Source organism: Perca fluviatilis, chromosome 19 (assembly GCF_010015445.1).
Source record: "Perca fluviatilis chromosome 19, GENO_Pfluv_1.0, whole genome shotgun sequence".
In the NCBI taxonomy this organism is placed as follows: Eukaryota; Metazoa; Chordata; class Actinopteri; order Perciformes; family Percidae; genus Perca; species Perca fluviatilis.
Window position 1 is genome coordinate 26462852 of NC_053130.1, and position 20078 is coordinate 26482929.

A 20078-nucleotide genomic window follows, 5' to 3' on the forward strand; every position below is an offset into this window, starting at 1 on the left:
CTTATCACAGAATGATTTCTCTCCCTGCGTCTGTCTTTTTAAACTCTTAACTATCATCTCTCCTCAGACTTGTCAGCTTTTCATCAACGTAGCCATTGACGCTCCGGCCATCGACTACCATGTCTCACTGGCCCAGAGTGCTTTGCAGGTGTGTCTGGCCCACCCAGAGCTCCAGAATGAGTTCTTCTGCCAGCTCATTAAACAGACCCGCAGGAGGCAGCCACACGGCCATCCAGGACCGCTGCAGGTTTGCATTCTCACCACACAGTGGCAGCAGTAGTATGTGTTATTTACAGCAAACACTGACATTTGCAAGAACAGGGTGTCTGAAAAAAAGGTTTGGAATCATCAAGGTTCACTGATTAAATGGATTTGTATTTGTTTTAAGTGCTTAAAAACACATGGATACAATCAGTTTAAAATCCTTTCAGTCTATGTGGATAATCCTAGCTTTTAAGTTCAAAACTGTACTGTTGAAGAGCCGTGTATCCCTTATTTTGGCTTGATTACCAAAAGAGCTTTTATATGCAAAGAGCAAGTCCTGAAAAGGCCTTGAAATATACACCTGCTTTTAAAGACCAGAAGCTCTCCTGCAGTTGTGATCTTCCGTATCCAATAACCAAAAATACCAGTAACGCCAGCAGAGGGCAGAAATTACAGATGAATGTTGAGCACTACCTGTTAGTTTCAAAACAGATGTGAAATTCCAAAGTATGATTATGTCTCAGACAGCTACAGGGCAAACACAGAATGAGTCATATCACAGTTTCCTCTGTGACAGTGTACATGAACCAACTCAGGTCCAAAACCAGACACGGTTGTTGCAAATTGTTCCAAATAAAATGCAGTATGCGACAAGGAGAAGCTGCAGTTTGTCAGTCTGTCTCTCACATGCTGCACCGATGCTTCTAGTGCTTTCTATACTGCTTCTCTGTCTCGTGTTTGGGACAGTTTGTACAGAATGTGTGTTTGTATGTCATTCTTCAGGGTTGGCAGTTTCTAGCCTTGTGTGTCGGACTGTTTCTGCCCCAGCACCCGTTCCTCTGGCTGCTCCAGGTTCACCTCAAAAGACACGGAGACTCCAGGTGAGGAAAACATCAGGGGCCCGAACGTTAGCACGAAGAATCAAGGGGCACAACATTTAACAAGGGACGACAACATAATGGTTGAAAACATAATCATTTAGAAACACCACAGAAATGATAAAAACGGCTTCTGGGGCTCCAAATATTTTTTCAAAAGTCCCAAATATAACTAAAATAACATTATTTTATGTAATTTCCCCTCAGTCTCTCTGACTGGACCGGCAAATCAATGGAGCAAAAGTTCTATTACTGGGGAAATATCGTCACATATTCTGTGAACTTTAAAAATAGGTTGTGTATGCCTAATTCCTACCCTACCTATGTTTTGTTACTTCAAAATAGTAACCCCAGACCATGTTTGCCTCTTTTTAAGTAGCAAAAGTAAAAATAAATGGTCATTCTCAACATTTGTTGTGTTCAGGGTTTCAGAATGATGAAGGCAGTTGGACAAAAATTACATACAAAAGAGGATGTAGGCTCTATAGGATGATTTTTTTCCAAATGATGTACAGCTTTTTAGGCATTCTAGTATCTCAAATGGCTTGGAAACTAGTGCATATAGCTGTCGTAAATGGAGCATGCCCCCGGACCGGTTTGGGCTGAGCCCTGAAGGTTTACAAACGTCTGGCTCCGCCCCTGTTATTACCCACATGTTATACTTATATTAACTAAGGCTGCAACTAAGGGCTATTTTCAGTAGTAATTCATCTGTTCATTATTTTTTTCATTAATCATTCATCGTTTTTTCGGTAAAATGGTAGGTAGTTTCCCGCAACCTGGTTTTTGAAAGATTTGCACTGAGCAGAACATCCTCACATTTGAGAGGCTGGAACCAGACAAAAATTACTCAAACTAAAAAAGTTGTTGTCAACTAATATTCTGTCAACCGCCTAATGATTTAAGTAATCGTCCTCATCTCTAAGATGATGTCTTCTGTGCAGGGCCAAAGTTGTCTTACTGTACATACCATACTATATAATACTGACACGGCATTATCATGGTGCCAGCCTTTTACAATCACTTTAGCAAATCCTTCTGTACTAACGTCCGTGGTAGCCTCTGCTGTACTAAAGCTCATTATTTTTCTCTGTGCACCACAGAAACATAATCCAGACTACAGCACATGCCACAACTTGTTGCTGTGCATGTATTTGAATACAATTTGGCTGCTCATTCTATTACCTCCCTCCAGAAATGTACTGAAGGGTAAATCAATTTGGTTTCGGTTTATATACCTCAGTTCTTGTGAAATACAGTTCTTTATGTACTGATGCAATGAACATTGTAAGAACTTAGAATTGACTCATATAAAGGGGTACTCCACCCATTATAAACATACAAACACATTCAGTTTACTCATCACGTGGACTACTAAGCCTGTGAAAACAGTATATATTAGTACAAGTATAATGTCAACTGGGGCTCTGAAGTGGATTTGCCTATCTTGGATTGAGGTTTTAGCTATTTTTAACCAAAAAACTGATCTAGTGTAGAGCTTGAAAGATGTCGGCGTTTACCATGCAGGGAAGGCTTAACGAAAGATGCTGTTACCGTTTTTTGTTTTTTGATTGCTAAACGCACAACTGCAGCCACATCTGCAAAACTCTAACTACAGTCTGCACAGCAGCAGTTTGTGTTCATTGCTTGAACACAGTTTTCAAACCTCTACACACTTATTTCATAACTTTAACCACAACGTGCACAACACTGTGGATTTACAGCACTTTGTTCAAATGCTAACACACTGCTGTCAAAACTGTTAACCACACATTCAAAACAGAATAGATTTCCGGTCTGTATTGGTGTTTGACGCTTGTGTTTTTACTCTCAGTGTGTTCTGGGTGACAGTGTTTTGCAAATGTGGCTTCAGTTGTGACCGCTGTCGTTGAGCAATTGAAAAAAACCTGTAAGTTGCATTATGTGAAAAGTAGGATCCAGTGTTTTTGGAGATTGACCCATACTGGCAACTAAAAGTCTGGATATCTCTGCTTCTACTGCTTCCATTCAACCATTCTTTTTTTAAAGGTCCCATGTTGTAAAAAGAGAGATTTCCATGTCTTTGTTGTTTATAAAGCATGTTGAGGTGCTATATAAATACCGCTAAAGTATCAAAATGCTCAGTCCACAGAGAAATGCACACAGCCTGTATTCAGAAACTGCCTTTAAATGAGCCGTCAGGACTTCTGTAACATTGTGATGTCACCACTATACTATGTATAGGTAGAAAGTGCCGCTACAGTGCCGTTAGTCATTCCCCATTTGCAATGATGGTGCAGAGACTCTGAGAGCACAAATGCAGAAGACCCAGAAACGCTGACCAATCAGAGCAGACTAGTCAGACAGGGCAGAGACAGGGGCTAAAACGGATCGTTTCAGACAGAGGGCGAATACAGATATATTCAGACAGACAGTATGAGAAAAATAAAGTGATTTTTGTATGAACCCGAAAATGAGCACATATGGGACCTTTAAATGTGTCTCCTGTAAATCTCCCAAATTTATTGAAGTGCAATACTAAGAGTAGATCACTGCAGTGCCCCTATAAGAGCATAAATTACCATTCTCCAAACATATATCAGCATAAACATAGGTATATTGGATTAATCATGATCATTTAGACACATACTGTGTATTCCAAATTGCTCTGAGTGAATTCCAATTACAGTATATAGTTGCTGTACCACTTATATACTATACTTATACACTGTATCCTCAGGACTGAGGTGGGTAAGTATGCCATCTACTGCCAGCGCTCCATGGAGCGGACCCAGCAGAAGGGCGAGAGGCATGCCAGGCCGTCCCGTATGGAGATACTGTCGATCCTGCTGAGGAATCCCTATCATCACTCTCTGCCATTCAGCGTCCCTGTTCACTTCCTCAATAACACCTACCAGGTAGTAATACACAGGAAGATAGATGATAACAATAACAGTGAAGCTTTCAAAGCTAGTTCATGGTTTTAATCTACGTTCTTACATCGTAGCCTGAAGTCACACACAGTTTACACGTAAGTGTTTGTTTTTGTCACTGCATTGCTCCCTGGCTCTCTCTGTATATGCTTACAGGAAGTGATGATAACATTTTCCAAAGAAAATATTGCTACATGATTGCCGTTAAACTTGGAATTGCCCCTCGGCAGAGGTGTCAAAAGTATTCACATTCATTACTCAGGTAGAAGTATAGATACTAGGGTTTAAAAAGACTTCTGTAGAAGTTGAAGTATCAACTCAAGCTTTTTACTCAAGTAAAAGTGTAAAAGTACTGGTTTCAAAACTACTTAAAGTATAAAAGTAAAAGTAATGTAAGGGGAAAAAAATGCCATTAAGGACAAAAGCTTAGCCTGCCCCACAGGGGCATTAGTGCACTACCCCACCTTCACAAAAAATTTTTTTTCTAAAGGCCATAATGACTATAATGTTATATTAAAATCATACGTGCAAACTCAGAAGGGCTGAAAAAGGTGACACATCTCTGAGTCTGTGTTGTTTTTCAGACAACGGCAGCTACAGTCTGGTGTTAGAATCCTCTCCAGTGAAATACAGACACACTTTTACACCGTTTAGCTGTCAGCATTTTAACCATGTTTACTCCAGCTGCTAGCTAACGGTAGGCTAACGTTACCTGCTGTCGAGTGTAGTGCGGTGTGAGTTTAGTGTCCCGTGCGGCGATGTTTCGGTTCCCTCTAACGTCCATTTTCGGAGCATCAGAGAGAAGGGCAGGCATTTAAATAGCACCTAAATAAGGCACCGAAATTCACGTTGCTATTCTGTCCAGTATATAACGGTCGTTAAGGCACCAGTGCCATTTTAGCACCGGGTCTGTGCAGGTGCGATGCATTGCGTACAAACCAATAGGGTGTCGGAATGGTATATGTTTATACTTCTCATCCAACCACAATCAAATTCACTCTCTCCGGATGGCGCGATTTATCTGGATAGGTTTTTTTTGTGTGTGTTTTTTTGAATGATGACAAGCCGGAATGAAAAGAAGCCGAACTGAAATAGGAGTAATGAGGCTATTTTTAAAATGTAAGGAGTAGAAAGTACAGATAATTGCGTGAAAATGTAAGGAGTAGAAGTAAAAAGTCTGCTGTAAAATAATTACTCCAGTAAAGTATAGATACCCCAAATTTCTACTTAAGTAAGGTAACGTAAAGTATTTGTACTTTGTTACTTGACACCTCTGCCCCTCGGGTTGAATTGTAATCATATTGTTGATCTCTCAACTTTTCTTCTAGGGTCGGCATCATGCAAAACTTTTGTTTATCCAATACCTTGGCCTGCAAACCTCATTAAATTCCCATAAGCCTCAGCTGCACTTTGTGTTTGGTGCTAAGTAGCAAATGTTATCATGCTTACACTCTTACATGGTAAACATTATGTCAGCATTTTCACGTTGAGCATGTTAGCATGCCAACGTTAGCATTTAGCTTAAAGCACCTCTGTGCCAAAGTACAGCCACAAAGAGCAGCTTCTTGTTAGAGGATGAGATGGCAGAAAAAAATGCTTCCTTACTCTTATGCATGTATTTATCAATATGTTTAAGAAGTGTCTCTATAGTCTCTGCAAGTAGGTGCTGTGTATACGGGAAACCATTCAACATTTGGAACCATTCAAAGTTGAAAAAAGTTTGAATGTTTACAATTATTTTAAAACTTTTTGCTATCTGAGCGTTGTCCTCTGAATTTCATTGCATTTCCATAGGTGGTGAGCTTCGATGCTTCGACCACAGTGGACGAGTTCCAGTGTCGCCTCAACCAGGACACCGGCATAAGGAAAACAGGGCTATCTGGTTTCAGCTTGTACACTGATGACCCTACTGGAAGAGAGCTGGAACACTGCCTGCAAGGAGGCATCAAGGTGAATCTTTTTATTCATGAGACGACGACTTTTTAAACATAGGAAGTGTTATATTAACACTTAACACTTAATGCAAATGTGTCGTCTCCATATCGCCTGCAGATTTGTGACATTATCTCCAAATGGGAGCAAGCCTCTAAGGAGCAGCACACGGGCAAGTCTGAAAGCACCAGGACTGTCCGCCTCACCTACAAGAACAGGTAGAGAAGGACCCAACCAGTCCTGTGGTGGCGAAAATATTAATATCCATACATGCTGATGCCACGTTCAACAGGTTTATGATAATGGGTCACTTTACAGGAATACAGCATAATGTATTTTTTACTTCATTTACTCCAGGGGTCTTTAACGTTTTTTAGGCCAAGGACCCCTAACCTGAAAGAGAGACGAGCAGGGACCCCATACTACATATATTGTATTGAGTTGCATATTAAACTAGGCCTAACATAACATGTAGTGTAACCTTTTATGGTGCCCTACAATACTAAGCTACTATTTACATATTCATATATCATCATGTTTTAATGCCAAGCATACATGTGGAAGGCACAGTAAATCCTTAAGCTTCACTGTATACTAGAGGGTGACACGGGAATCAGTTGTCGCTCCCATCCCATCCCGAGCCCACGAAAATACTCCCATCATATCCCGATAACGTGAAAAAATAAAAATAGAAATCTTGTCCTGCAAAATCCAGAGAGAAAGACTCCCGAATCTCGTCCCTCTCCCGTTTCGTTCCCTATGTTGTCTAAAGTTATCAGACTCTGCTGCCCCCCTGTAGCATGTTTGGTTAATCACGGTCAAATCACTGAGGTTGCCTCGGAAATTTAGGCTCCACTATACATGCGTTACCTGCAGGCCTAGGCCATTTCATTACGTAATTCCTAACGGAGATCTTCTCACAGCTCCTGAAAATGGATTGAGGCGTCCTTCGACGACACTTTCAATTGCAACAGCTTCTTTCCAGAATCCATTTTGCCGACTCTCGGTGTAGTCGCTGACGCTGGTTGATTGGCTTGTGAACAGGACAGCTGCTTTGTCTTGCTCTGATAGGTTACTCTGCGGCTAGCAGTAGCCAATCAACAAACGTATTGTGAGTTGTAAGTGGTTCTCTTTTCTAAAACGGAATGCCTCGCGATCTTTGGGCGCACTCACCGCATTGCAGCGTCATTTTTTTTATTTAATCTCCGGCTCCGTCCCGCTCCCGCCCGCTCCCGTTGATTTCTATGCTCTATTCCGTCCCTATCACGTTACCCGTATTCCCGTGGGAATACCGTGACCCACGGGAGTCCCGAAAAATTGTCACCCATACTGTATACGGATGGCTGTATGTATAGCTGTCCACTGCTCCTAATATACCTAGGGTGGGTTAAAGGCAGTAATAGAATTTCACTACATTGTACTGTGTGTATGTGACGATTAAGAATGAATTTTGATCCTTTTGATAGGCCAGTATACTTATCATCAATGTTGTTGAGATTGTTGCTGTTTTTTTACGAAAAGGCTGATTTATCTTTTCCAATAATATGTTAGATTCGTGTTAATGTATATTTTCCGCCTATTTTAATTGGGGGGGGGGGGGACTTTAAAAATGTATTAAACAATAATGTGGCAGCCCCCCTGCAATGACTGTGAGGACCCCCTAGGGGTCGCAGACCCCCTGCTGAAGATCACTGATTTATGCTAATGCATCAATGCTAATCTTCTTAAGCTCAACTGTGACTGAGACCAAACGGTTTTACTGTTTTGGAAATACAACACGGACAACCCGTGGTAGTTCAACACTGTACCATCTGTCTATCATTCACGTCTTTATTTTCCAACTTCTAGCCTTTTTTTTTTCTTTTTTTTTCACTTTTACTGTCTGTGTCTTTCCCTTCCCATCGGCAGGCTGTACTTCTCACTCCAGGTCAGGGGGGAGTCGGAGAGGGAGAGGTTGCTGCTGGCTTATCAGACAAATGAGGCCATTGTAGCGGGACACTTCCCTGTCAACAAGGAACTGGCTCTGGAAATGGCTGCCCTGCTGGCCCAGGTCTGACAATTACAATGAAAAAATTAGTTTGTAATAGTGACATATAATTCATGTTCTCAGTCATGCATTTGTTTTATACACAGAGAGGGTGGGCTCTTAACTCAATCACCGTACGACATCTTCTTAGAAAACTGAACACATGCTTCTAATCAGGCCACATTCTATTCCTTGGCCGGACACCCAGACTTACATCAGCTACAAACTCAACAGAATAATATTATAACAAGATGACATAGGAACCTCACGACAGGACAACAGAGTCCCAAAACCACATTTGCTATACCAGACCAAAAGCCAATACAGTATTAACACTAATGTGTCTGTGTTCAGGTGGAGTTTGGGGACTTTGAGCGTCCCTTCTCAGCTCCTGGATCAGCCCAGACCAAGTCTAACCAAACCCTGAAACAGGTCCTGGACAGATTTTACCCAAAACATTACCGCAGGACCACGTCTGAGGAGCAGCTCAGGTACCAGATCACACTACGATTCAGTCTACTCACATTTCCTACTTTCGTGTGTGTGTGTGTGTGTGTGTGTGTGTGTGTCTGTGTGTATGTAGCTATTTATTTAGTTGGCTATATATTTCAGATTTTTAGTACGTTAGCTTAGTTATAATGGTATAATCTGTTTGCCAAAGTCATAAAGTATAGGTTTCCATCACAGGAAGTTGCCGTGGCAGTTAACCCTTTAATTTCCATAATCCTGAACATACATAACCCTAATCGGCATCATTCATACTAATCCACAACCAAATTTTAAAATGAACACTGTTGTCATAATAGATTGTGGCAATCAAATAAATATGTTGAATGTTTTCCACCCCCCCACCCCCGTCAGACAACTGTTGCTGCGCCTCTCTGCCCGCTGGGCCTCCCTCAGGGGTCGAAGTTCCCCCGAGTGTGTCAGGATCTACCTGACCGTTGCCAGGAAGTGGCCTTTCTTTGGAGCCAAATTATTTGAAGCAGAGGTAAGTGTGTGTGTGTGTGTGTGTGTGTGTGTGTGTGTGTGTGTGTGTGTGTGTGTGTGTGTGTGCGTGTGCACGTGAACTGTTATCTCTTGTACATTAAAGTTATCTTATCATCAGCCTAGAATAAAAAAATAGTCATCTGATTAAACATACAGTGTATCCACTTCACGTGTCTCCTGTTCGGTGAGGATCTAGAACAGTGGCATTGTAATATGATTGTGTAGCATACTGTTTGTATTTACTCTCAGTATATTAGTATTATGGAAATTGATTTCGGAATTGATGTGTTTCTCTCTGTTTGTAGTCCATCACGCCCTCTCCAGAGCAGGGTGCACGTGTTTGGCTGGCAGTGCATGAAGATGGTATTGGCGTTCTGGAAAACAACTCTGTTGTAAGCGTCTTCGGTGTAACTTCCTGCATCTGTCCTGACATGATTCAAGTTGTACAGACAGTTAGAAGTCACTGAGGGTAGAAGTATTTCTGAAGTACTTATGAGTCACACAAGTAGTTGAATAGGGTTAAACGAAAACGAAAATGATTTTAGTAAACTGACACTAAATAAAAAGTAGCACCTTCAAGAAAAACTAATCCTCAACTATATTGGCAGTTTAAAAAAATCTAATAGAAATTAAATACAAGTGAATAATTTCAGTTTTAGTTATCTATAATATATTACTACTAAAAAAAAAAGGAGACAGCATGCATTTCAATCCACTCTCATTGTGACACAACCACAAATATTGAACTGCCTTGACATTCCAGGAGATGGCGCTGTGCCGTAATTGCTTCACTTCGGACACTTAAAGGAACACGCCAACTTATTGGGACTTTGTCTTATTCACCGTATCCCCCAGAGTTAGATAAGTCCATACATCCCCTTCTCATCTCCGTGCGTGTCGTAACTCTGTCTGACGCACTCACCGCTAGCCTAGCTTAGCACGGATCCTGGAGGTAACCGGCTCCATCTAGCCTACTGCTCCCTACTGCTCTCCTATTCTCAATGATTCCGAATGGCAGATTCTACGCGTACGAGAATACTTTGGTTAGTTGGTGGAAGTAATTACACATGAATGAGCACATATTTGTGAAAGAACAGGGGTTTTTGCTAAGAATCAACAAAAAAAATGACACAATGTAGGTTTAAGTTTGGGCAAATATGGCTAAAAGTAAAAAATACCAACTGTATCTTTAAGAAGCTAGTATGCATCCAGTTTTATGATCTTTGAAATATCTGTGGTCTGAAATCGCTCCTGTATTTATAATATAGCTCAATTCATGCGACTACATGATTTTTGGAATGCACGTCGCACTGGTTGGACTAAAAGAAGAAGATGTTGACACTTACAATTCAAAATGCTGATACGTGAAACTTGCTGTCACTTTCTCACACATGTGATACTTGTGTCATAACACAAATATCTGCATCTGCGTGTTCAGAAGCCGCTGGCGTCCCACCCGTACAAGAGCCTGATGACGTTCGGAGGCTGCAAGCAGGACTTCATGCTGGTTGTGGGGCAGAGCATCGGGGCCAACGCCAGCAAAGACAAACCTACAGAGAAACATCTGTTTGCTATGGACGCCTCCAAGGTGAGATACAGACTGAACCCCGGTGTCCGATGACGAGTGGCGTTTATCGCATCATGACCATTCAAGTAGGGTTTACCCATTATGCAGTACGGGCTGCCTAGCAGGAGTCTTTTCATCCACCTTCCAGGGGCAATTCCAGGATTTTTTAAGTGGGATGGCACAGGGGACCAATAATCAGTCAGGGGGGAGGGCATTTTATCAGAATACAACATAGAAAATCTGCTTGGAAATATAGTAAATATTGGATAGGATAGAACAACTCAGTCAGCCACTTGTTTCAAAAACAATCCCAGTGCTGGTTCCATGGTATCGGGGGAGGGGGGGCAATCTTCTAGCCCCGCCCCTGCCACCTTCTACATTCATGGAACCTGTTAGACATTAATGAAATAAACAAAACATGAACTAATTCACATAGAACGCAGTGACACATCTATCAGCCTTAAAACAGTTTAACCATTAATAAGACTCGTGGCCTACTGACAGCCCAGACAATCTACTTAGAAGGAGTAGTTTGGGCATTCCCGGGAACTTCACTAACTTGTTTTGTTGCTCAGTGTTGCCTTTAAATATGAATCTGGAGCCAGGAGACCGTTTACCTCTGTTTCCGGTCTTTGTGCTAAGCTAAGCTAACCGGCTGTTGGCTCCAGCTTCATATTGAACAGACAGATATGGTCAGTGCCAGTGGTATCGATCTTCCCATCTGAATCTGGTCAAGAAGTGTTTTTCCCCAAAATGTTGAACAGATTCAGGAACGAATGAGTTCTGCCACCTGTCAAGTCTAACCTGTGCAACTGCTCTTTTAAATGGCAAAACATGATAATCCCCAAGTAATGTTTTTTGGAATAATTTAGCATGAAAATTGTGAAAATTTAGGCATTTTAAGTCGTTGAATATCACAAAAACCCCGTCTTGTCAGTAGCTTCAGTCTTAACGTGTCAGTGTTGTTGTCGCCCTTGATAAAACCATGTGACAGGTCTGTTGAAATTAAAGTTTTTTTTTATAATTACTAGCACTTTCCTGCTATCTCATACTGCAAATCCTCAAGTGCCTTCATCAGCTGAAGCAGACCATATAAAGGTCCAAAAATCGTCCATTTTAGTTTTTGTTTCGGTCGACAGATAAGGGAGATCACCCTCCTCGTCTCCAGTTACATCAACAGCGCTCATCAGCAGAAGGCCGCCGCCCACCACCTGTCTGCCCCGGCTCTGATGGTGGCCCAGCCCATCGGTCTGAAGGGCAGAGATCTGAGGAGCAAGTCCCCACCGGCACTGGGACGCCCCAGCAAGACCCCCACGCTGCTGTGACGGCGCAAACCTATCCCATCCATGATCTCGCTGAGGAACAGTCACTTCGCTGAGCTGCCTTTTTTTTTTTTTTTTACCTTGTTTGAATTTGAAAATGAAGGATTTATTCACAGCTGCACAAGGCCTGAATTCCACTGGCACACAGCTCTTCCCTTCTTATCAGTGTGATCCTGTAGATGTGTCTCTTTGGGCCAGATTTCTTTCTTGTGTGGGGAATGGTCACCTCTCTGCCTACTGGAAGTGACGTGAAGTATTGTGTTCCCTAAACCATGGTTGCTCCATCCACTTGAGTTTGGACTCCTTTTCATATCTGTTTGGTATAATTTGATATCACAGACGAGCCGAGGTTGCAGCAGTTTACCGCTATGATCATACGGGAGTTCTAGGAGTTGGTGTCCTTTCATTTTAAGCATTTGAACTCCTGAAAGGTGACCTACTAGTGCATTCCTCAGAGAACATAATGGAACTGGAGCAGTGAGCTGGTACACAGGTGTCCTCAGAGGCTTTGCGTAACATTCTGCATATTTGACATATATTGGTCTACCTGATGAATGTGTCGCCTTTGTTTTAGGTCAGCCTCTAAAGAGAAGTCAACACTATTTATTGACAGACTGAGGTAGTGTTTTAAAGTCTGAAATTATCCATCTGTGCTGTGTGGTGCATTTCTTTTTCTTTTCTTTTTTTATTTTTTTATTTAAAGGTGTTCTTTGATGTAAACTTTTGTGTTCCTGTCTTAACCCTCGTGTTGTCCTCGGTTCAAATTTGACCCGTTTTCAAAGTTTCTATGTAAAAAATTTGTGTTTCTTTCAACCAAATTGCCCCAAAAAATACCACCGATGGTTCCATACACGAAACAGGCTGTGATTATGCATCAACATATACGTTCTCCTGATCGTAACTATTAGCCAAAATAATTCATAATATCTGGGGGGGTTTAAATCAGAAATTAGGTATAATTTAATATAAATGAGGTTTATTTACCATGAATTCAAAAAAGCGTTGAAGAAAGTGACAAAACCAGTTCATTTTCCAGAAATAAGTGTAAAACTATAGTGGTAGGTAGGTAGTTGGAATGAAGTTGGCTGAGAAGATCTAACACCGAATTGGGTGATCATTTATACTTTATGCTTCAGGAACAGGCAAAACAGACATGGAGGACAACACAAGGGTTCAAAAAGAATGCACAATTTAGAAAAGGCAATGTCACCTTGTTAAGGAGGGTATTTTTGTATCTTTTTTTCTGTCCTCCCGTAAGGCCCAAAAACTCTACCAGGAATTAAAACCCTTACAGTGTTGGATATCGTTATTTAATGAAGGATACTAAACAAAAATGATGAAAGCATAGGACAAGACTGCAGCTGAAGAAAAATGTTAATGTCATTGTATGTGTGTGTGTGTGAGTGTGTATTTGCAATGCAACAGATGTGATTGGTAAGACCGTAGAGTGGGTGAGTCGGTTGCGTGGGGAAAGGTTTCTAGTTTATAAAAGGACGCCAGTTTGGACCCTGTGTGCTCTTAGTTACTGAGTAGCCAGGAGAGAGGTGAAACTGTAATCATGCACAAATACTTTAAGTCTTCCTGGTGGAGTGCACAACTAAAATCGGGCGAGATGCCTCCGCTCAGTATTTCACATGACGTCATTTAGAGAAGTAACACAGGGTGCAGGTTGATTTTTGAGGAAGATGGTCAGAGGGGATCTGATAAGGGAACAGGATGGCGAAAATATGTTGCGGTTGCTCTGGTCACAGAGAAATGGTGTTTCTCTGTTCTGTCACCTAGCGTGACACAGAATATGATGGTATCTCAAAGAAGCAATCTTCCTCTTCTCTAATCCAAAAGATAAACTGGAAATCAGAACTTGTTTTGTTTTGTTTTTTAATGTATGGTACAAAGCCAAGGTAAGGTAAATAGCTGATTTTCCCCTCCCAGTATTATCTGAAGCCTGTGAGTATTGTCAGGTATTCTATTTATTTGTCATAAAATAATCATCCTTGGAATTATTGTGCATTTCTCATGCTTGAATAAACTAAAACGGCAAACTACTTGTTTCACTGAGCGTATACAATCATCTTTCATACAAACAATCTACGTCCAGTACCATAGAAACCAAAACACTACTTCCTGCCGTTTCTCTTCCCACAGAAGGTGCCGTCCGGCCTCCTCATTGGTGACGCGCTGATACCTGCAACAGGTGCCTGACGGCAAGTGACACACCTCATTCCCGTAGTCTTTCAGAGAAGAGAGCGAGGAGTGGTGGGGTGGGGGAGGATATATGATACCTAACCCGTCTGAACTAGTTAGAGACATGCTTTTGTCCTTGCGTTGCTATGGAGCAAAAGGGAGGGGGGGGAAGAGGGCTTACGTGGGAGAAAAACTGGGTGAGGCAAGAGAACTAAGACATAAAAGACAAAGGATCAATGCTGGTACTCTGTTGGCATTGTCGAAAATGGAGAAATGGATTAGAATCAAAACAGAGGAAGTCCAAATTCATGAAGTCCAATGTATTGCAGATATGTGCTTTCAAAGTTTGGCCGTTTACAGCTTCTTTATTTTTTTGATATGATGACTTTGTGTTGCTTTGTGGTTTCGAGAAAGACTTAACCCTTCAGAGGGACTCGACAAGTGTGACACAAAGGTTCAACAGAAACCGCGTCTTTTTTTTAACCTCCATAGGTTTACCTGAATTTCTTCATTGAAATGCAACCTGTGCAACAACCCACCTCAGAAGATGTCTGCCGGTTGCTGTAGTCTTGCTTAAGTCCCTTTATTAAACTCAGTAATTTGTTGTGTGCAAAGACGCTGCGTGAGTTTTTGTTTACGAGTGAGCCAGAACCTGATTGACCGGTTGAATTCAGTACAAAAAGGGTTTCAAAGATAGGGCTAGAAACAACAACCACCTCCCTCTACACTAACCGCAAGGTAGTCTCTGCCAATCAGTAAATCGCCGACACTGAAACCACTCACATTCCACAGGTCTGAGCTCAAACCCAACAGCTTTCTTACTACATTCACGTGGTTTAAGAAATCTACAGGTGTATTTTCCAGGTGTGAACCATGAAAAGCCAAAATTTAAAAAGTTACCTTCAAAAGAAACAGGGACCCAGTCAAAACAGGCCTGCCACACCTGTTCAAAAATGTCATCCGAGTATGGAACCTGTCCCATGTAAACAAAAGGCCCATTATGTGGGTGGCTTATCGGAGACAAAGGGAGGGTTAAAAGTTTCTGCGGAATATATCCATATACTGCAACTTATCTTAACACACCAAATGTTTGTGTTGATTACGAGTGTGTGTGTGTGTATATACACACACACACTCACACACACACACACAAAACAAAACTAGACAAGCATGACATGCTACATTACACTTGTTCCCTTCCCCCATATGATCTGCTGGACTTTTCCCACTGCACCCTGAAGTCTCTAAGACAAACCCTTACATTGAAAACACTGCACAACATCCAAGAGTCTTTTAAAAAAAAAAAGTTTTATTTAAAAAAAGAAAGAAAAAATAAACACCCAAACACACAGTACGTAACAAACTGTACAATCTATGATGTGGAATTTAAAACACTCAAGTTCTAACATTACAATGTGGCATGTGCCAAGCATATTGTAAAAAGCAGTTTTTAAAATGGCATATAGAGATTGGACGAGGTCTTAAGACTGCAATTTATAAATAATGGTGGTACCAGTATGTGCCAACAAAAAGCAAGTTCATTGTTCCTTTACGATCTGTATTCCTCAAATAAAAATTGTAAATGGCACACTCCCACTGCAGAAAAGATAATCCAAAAATGTGATGTACAAGGCTACTCTTCATAAACTCCTGCTGCGATGAAGATATTCTTTTAAGACATGGTTGCCATCTCGCTTGTCTAAAATGAAAAAAGGAGCAGATAAAAACAGGGTGTTAAAACATTCTAGGTGCAAAAAGTACATTATACACAGTGTTACTGAAAAATGACAATTACAAGAATTTAATCTCACCTGGGCTTGTTTGTACATCCGTTTCTGTCGCCTTTGGGCAAAGAACTATGCACAGACACAAAAGAAAAAAAAATTAGGATTCAGAACGATAAGACTGACATGTTGAAGAAAGTCAGTGGTTTAAAAAAAAAAAAAAAAAAAAAAAAGAAAAAGGGATCCATGATAAAAGTAGATTTCACTCACCAGGACCAGCAGGCCGGCAACCACAGCCAGGACCACCACCACGATGACGGCGATGATCCCACCAGACAGGTTCTTCATGGTGAAAGTCGGGGGCTCCTCGTCCACATAGTACACCAGGATGTTCTCCATCTCCACGTTCTGGCCGCCCAGAGATGGCATAAACTTCAACTCATCGTTCTTGAACAAAGGCAGCACCTTCACCTGCAGGAGAGGATAAAAATGGCAGCGTCAGTCACTAGGCCTCTTTAAGTCTTCTATACACATGGTATAGGATTTTTTTTTTTTTTTTTTTAAATCCATCAACATACATCTTTCTCCATGTAGTAGGCCATGTTGGCCAGGTCATGTTGGCGGTTTCCTATTGGCTTCTTCACATCCACCACAATCATGCGAGCATCAGCGTCATACTGCAGGATGACACTTTGTTAGTCAGGCTTTTCTGTAATGCTCTTCCGACAATATTTTAAGTAGGAATGAGAAAAAATAAATAAATAAAAAACACTCACCTCGACATCCTGCACCATGCTCTTGTCAAAGTTGCCATAACGTGTTTGAATGGCATTTGCAATTGCGCTGTATTAAGGCAAGAAATTACAATTGTGAAATACTGAAACTAATGTTAACAATTGGGTTGTTTGATTCATTTAAAAAAAATGAAATATATATAGTATATAGTATAATATATACTTACGCCTTCAAACCACTGGCATTCAATGGAGTTGTCACAGGTTTGTGAGTCAGCTGAAGACGAACCCAGCTGGAGAAAAAAAAAAAAAAAAAGACAAATGGTAAACCGTTAGAGTTGAACCGTGAAACTACTCCATCTAGCTAGTTCTCCACACTGATGGGAAGGGGTGGGTGGGAAATAACTTACTGGGTCTCCACCAGCTTGTCACACTTGATATTCTTGTCTCCCTTGTCAGTTCGACGAACACCGGCACTGTTGACACACCAGCACTCCTCGGTGTTGTTGCACTGCTTGGCCTTGAAGTTGCCATTGCTTTCACAGTCTGGGTCATAGATGCCATCGTTGTCCACAAAGGCAGACTCCACTGGCTTTCCTCCTGCACCACGGACGGACTGGCCCTTTTTAGCTCTGTACATCTCAACTTTCATCAGGAAGCACTTAGGGATCACTGGAGGTGAAACAAAACAGGAGGCACATCGTGAGCAGGAGAGAACAAAAAACAAACCTGCAAAAGGAAAGGCTACAAGGAAGGAAATGTACAAGCTGGATCACAGCTTACATATTTTACTTACATGCGGAGCAGTTTAGCGGTTGTTTCACGTTCTCGCCGATTAGAACGGTACACACACATGGTGTACCATCACAGGTCGCCCACTTCATCGTGTTACACTGACCTAGGCAGAGATACACAAGGATTTGTCATTCGGGCTGAAACAATTTAACAACAACTTTAAGTAACTGGAAAGTTATGCCACTTCATTCTATTTATTTTTTTTTTATTGAGATTTTTTTGTTAGCTTTTCTGCCTTTAATGGAAAGGACACCTAGGTGAGAAAGGGGAGAGAGAGGGGGAAGACATGCAGGAAATCGTCACAGGTCGCAGTCGATCCCTGGACCTCTTTGTCGAGGCATAAACCTCTCAGTATAGGCCTATGTGCGGCTGCTCTATCCGCTGAACCAACCCGGCCACGCACCTTCATATTTTTAAATATATAATAGATGATAGTCTTCGACAATATGCAACATATTGGACAGAGGCCTATAGTAGGATTTAGTTAATCATAAATAACCCCAAATCTGTGCAAAATGTTGGCTAACAGACTAATTCATAGAGGGTTTATTGTATTGTCGGTGATACAGAGGGAGCGGGCGCGCAGGTAGACTAGCAGGTTTATTTAACACCTGGGCGTTGGTTTCTCCAAACGGACTAGTCCCCAGGGCAGTAGGAAATCTCCCAACCCCCACTCACACAACCAAACTATCTGCGTTTGATATCTAGTAACAGCTTTTAATCCCGGTTTTTCAATCACTTCTCGCCAACAAAGTCACTAAATACGAGCAAACGTTACACTTTAAAAAAAAAAAAAAAAAAAAAAAAAAAAAAAAAAGGTAAGAACAGGTGATTAGAGGTCAACCTCTTAAAAACACACCACATTAAAACAAGTATCATTTTAACCCATTATTCCTGTTTTGTTAGCCTTCTAACCAAAGCTATCCAAGTACTGAGAAAACGTAGGCCCACTTTAAATACACATATCACAATTAAGTCCCAATTAAGCGACAGGTCAGGTCAAACTGCGTCATGACGCATTAAGACTAATAAAGTTTAACAAAAAAAAAAACCCATCTACTTACAGGTTTGAGCTGCGGCTCCCGCAGCGAAGGCAACGAGAACAAGAGCAATCCAAATGCCCATGATGAAAGTGATTCAAGCTTGAAACGAATTAACGGAGAACAACAAGCAAAAAAAAAAAAGTTTCCCTCGTCGGCTTTCTACCCGTCCGTCGTCCACAGATGTCAAAGATGGAGTGAAGAATGGCGTCCCGGTGTAGGCTGTACAAGGCTTCCTTCTTCTCCCCGCAGGTGTGTCTAGTAGTCCAACCTGTTCGGAGGGAGAGAGAGACTCAACGAACTTGCGCAAACAAAGGTATCGGCAGCACCAAAGTGACGTCGCAGAGCTGAGAGATTGTTGTCCAACTGACAGAGAGCTCTAATCAAGTACCTTTATAAGACAAGTAGTCTATTGACGTCACTCCAATTTGCATTGTCGATGGAAGGGGGGGGGGGTTGGTCAAACGCACCTTTTTTCCGGTATGACCATATTTCTCTCTCTCTTTCTCCCTCCCTCTCTCTCTCCCTCTCTCTCTGTTGACATACACCTATTCTTTCAGCTTGTCAATAAACCAAGATTTCCTTCATTATCTGTGATACTTCTACCTAAAAAAAAAAAAAAATAAGAGTCAAATAGACCATATTGAAAACAAACCGTACAGTTTCAAGTATAAATGATCGTTGTAAAACTGTCTTTTTTTATGTAGTAGTGACCTTTACACTCAGAGAGTTGCTATGATACTTCTGCAGGATGTTAATGTCACAGTTTACAGTGGCTTTTTATACGTAAACGTCTTTATTGTATCATTCTAATATGCCTGTAGGATAATATACGTCACTTTAGTAGACGTCCCAATGTATTGTATTATACCGAGAACACCTAAAGAACACCTATTACAAAGATATATATATATATTTTGTAATAGGTGTTCTTTCAGCTAGACGTCATATATCAAATTCTGTGCTACGGTCAAACCATTCAGCGGTTTCCAGAGTTGTGTGTTCCTGTTCATTTTTTTTTTATATATCATAGACCTAAAATATCCCCGGATTGTGGACAAAATGCACAGCGTTTAAGCAAATTATTCTCTCTACACTCTCTGTATATATTCTGTTTATCATAAACAGAGAGACACTGTGTGACGTGATGACATCATCGGCTGTCGAGCAGGTATCTGACCTGACAGAAACCGGGTGCCGTGACTCAATCTGTTGGATGACACGGGTGAGTCAAAGCCTCAGGTCTCACAGAGATGATGTATGGGAGAAATATTTCCTTGAGTGGCAACTGAGGAAAGGCGGATAGTGCAGCGCTCTTGTACGCATGTGTGAGCCTTTTGAGGCGCAGATTAAAAAAGAAAGAAGAGCTACTGTAGAAGGGTATGTCTGATTCACTATCTACACGTGAGACGCCCAGATTATTAGACAAATTATTCTCATTTATTGACATTGACATGTCTTTTATATTGCTATAGCCTAGTCTTTAATTATCTATTTTTAATGAATTGTGTAATCCCATCTACTGGGCACAGTTATGAAACAGGCAGTTACTACACCACATTTCAATAGCTTGTGCATAGTCTATATCCTCAACGTTCCACTTCCGGGATTGATTGATAGATAGATAGATAGATAGATAGATAGATAGATAGATAGATAGATAGATAGATAGATAGATAGATAGATAGATAGATAGATAGATAGATATTGATCCCCAAGGGGAAATTTAAGGTCCCAGTGGCTTAAAAACATCACACACAACATACAGAT

General features: G+C 41.2%; 2 protein-coding genes across 2 annotated transcripts in view; one reads left to right on the forward strand and one right to left on the reverse strand.

Annotated features, from left to right (window-relative positions):
- plekhh2 (pleckstrin homology domain containing, family H (with MyTH4 domain) member 2) overlaps window positions 1-13876 on the forward strand; it is a 62204-nt gene extending 48328 nt beyond the window's left edge. Inside the window, exons 19-29 of the mRNA XM_039784292.1 lie at window positions 68-247; window positions 988-1085; window positions 3802-3979; window positions 5789-5944; window positions 6047-6144; window positions 7835-7976; window positions 8307-8443; window positions 8814-8943; window positions 9248-9334; window positions 10381-10530; window positions 11649-13876. Of these exons, the coding sequence (XP_039640226.1) occupies window positions 68-247; window positions 988-1085; window positions 3802-3979; window positions 5789-5944; window positions 6047-6144; window positions 7835-7976; window positions 8307-8443; window positions 8814-8943; window positions 9248-9334; window positions 10381-10530; window positions 11649-11834 (1542 nt within the window). The 3' untranslated portion in view covers window positions 11835-13876. The remainder of the gene's footprint in view (window positions 1-67; window positions 248-987; window positions 1086-3801; window positions 3980-5788; window positions 5945-6046; window positions 6145-7834; window positions 7977-8306; window positions 8444-8813; window positions 8944-9247; window positions 9335-10380; window positions 10531-11648) is intronic.
- Window positions 13877-15344: 1468 nt separating this feature from the next.
- epcam (epithelial cell adhesion molecule) lies at window positions 15345-18690 on the reverse strand. Its single transcript, XM_039784731.1, has 9 exons — window positions 18333-18690; window positions 17270-17371; window positions 16884-17145; window positions 16701-16766; window positions 16516-16582; window positions 16318-16416; window positions 16010-16210; window positions 15827-15871; window positions 15345-15714 (listed from the first exon to the last, which is right to left on the reverse strand). Exons 1-9 carry the CDS (start codon window positions 18391-18393, stop codon window positions 15688-15690), a joined length of 930 nt encoding a protein of 309 aa, XP_039640665.1. The 5' UTR covers window positions 18394-18690; the 3' UTR covers window positions 15345-15687.
- Between the last annotated feature and the right edge of the window lie 1388 nt (window positions 18691-20078).

Excerpts from the sequence above, each read along its gene's own strand:
- epcam (XM_039784731.1), bottom strand. The coding sequence starts at position 18,393 with ATGGGCATTTGGATTGCTCTTGTTCTCGTTGCCTTCGCTGCGGGAGCC. Across the intron at positions 16,583-16,700 it reads AATGCCAGTGGTTTGAAGGC|CGCAATTGCAAATGCCATTC; the intron begins GTAAGTATATAT and ends GCCTTAATACAG. Across the intron at positions 16,417-16,515 it reads GCATGGTGCAGGATGTCGAG|TATGACGCTGATGCTCGCAT; the intron begins GTGAGTGTTTTT and ends GTCATCCTGCAG.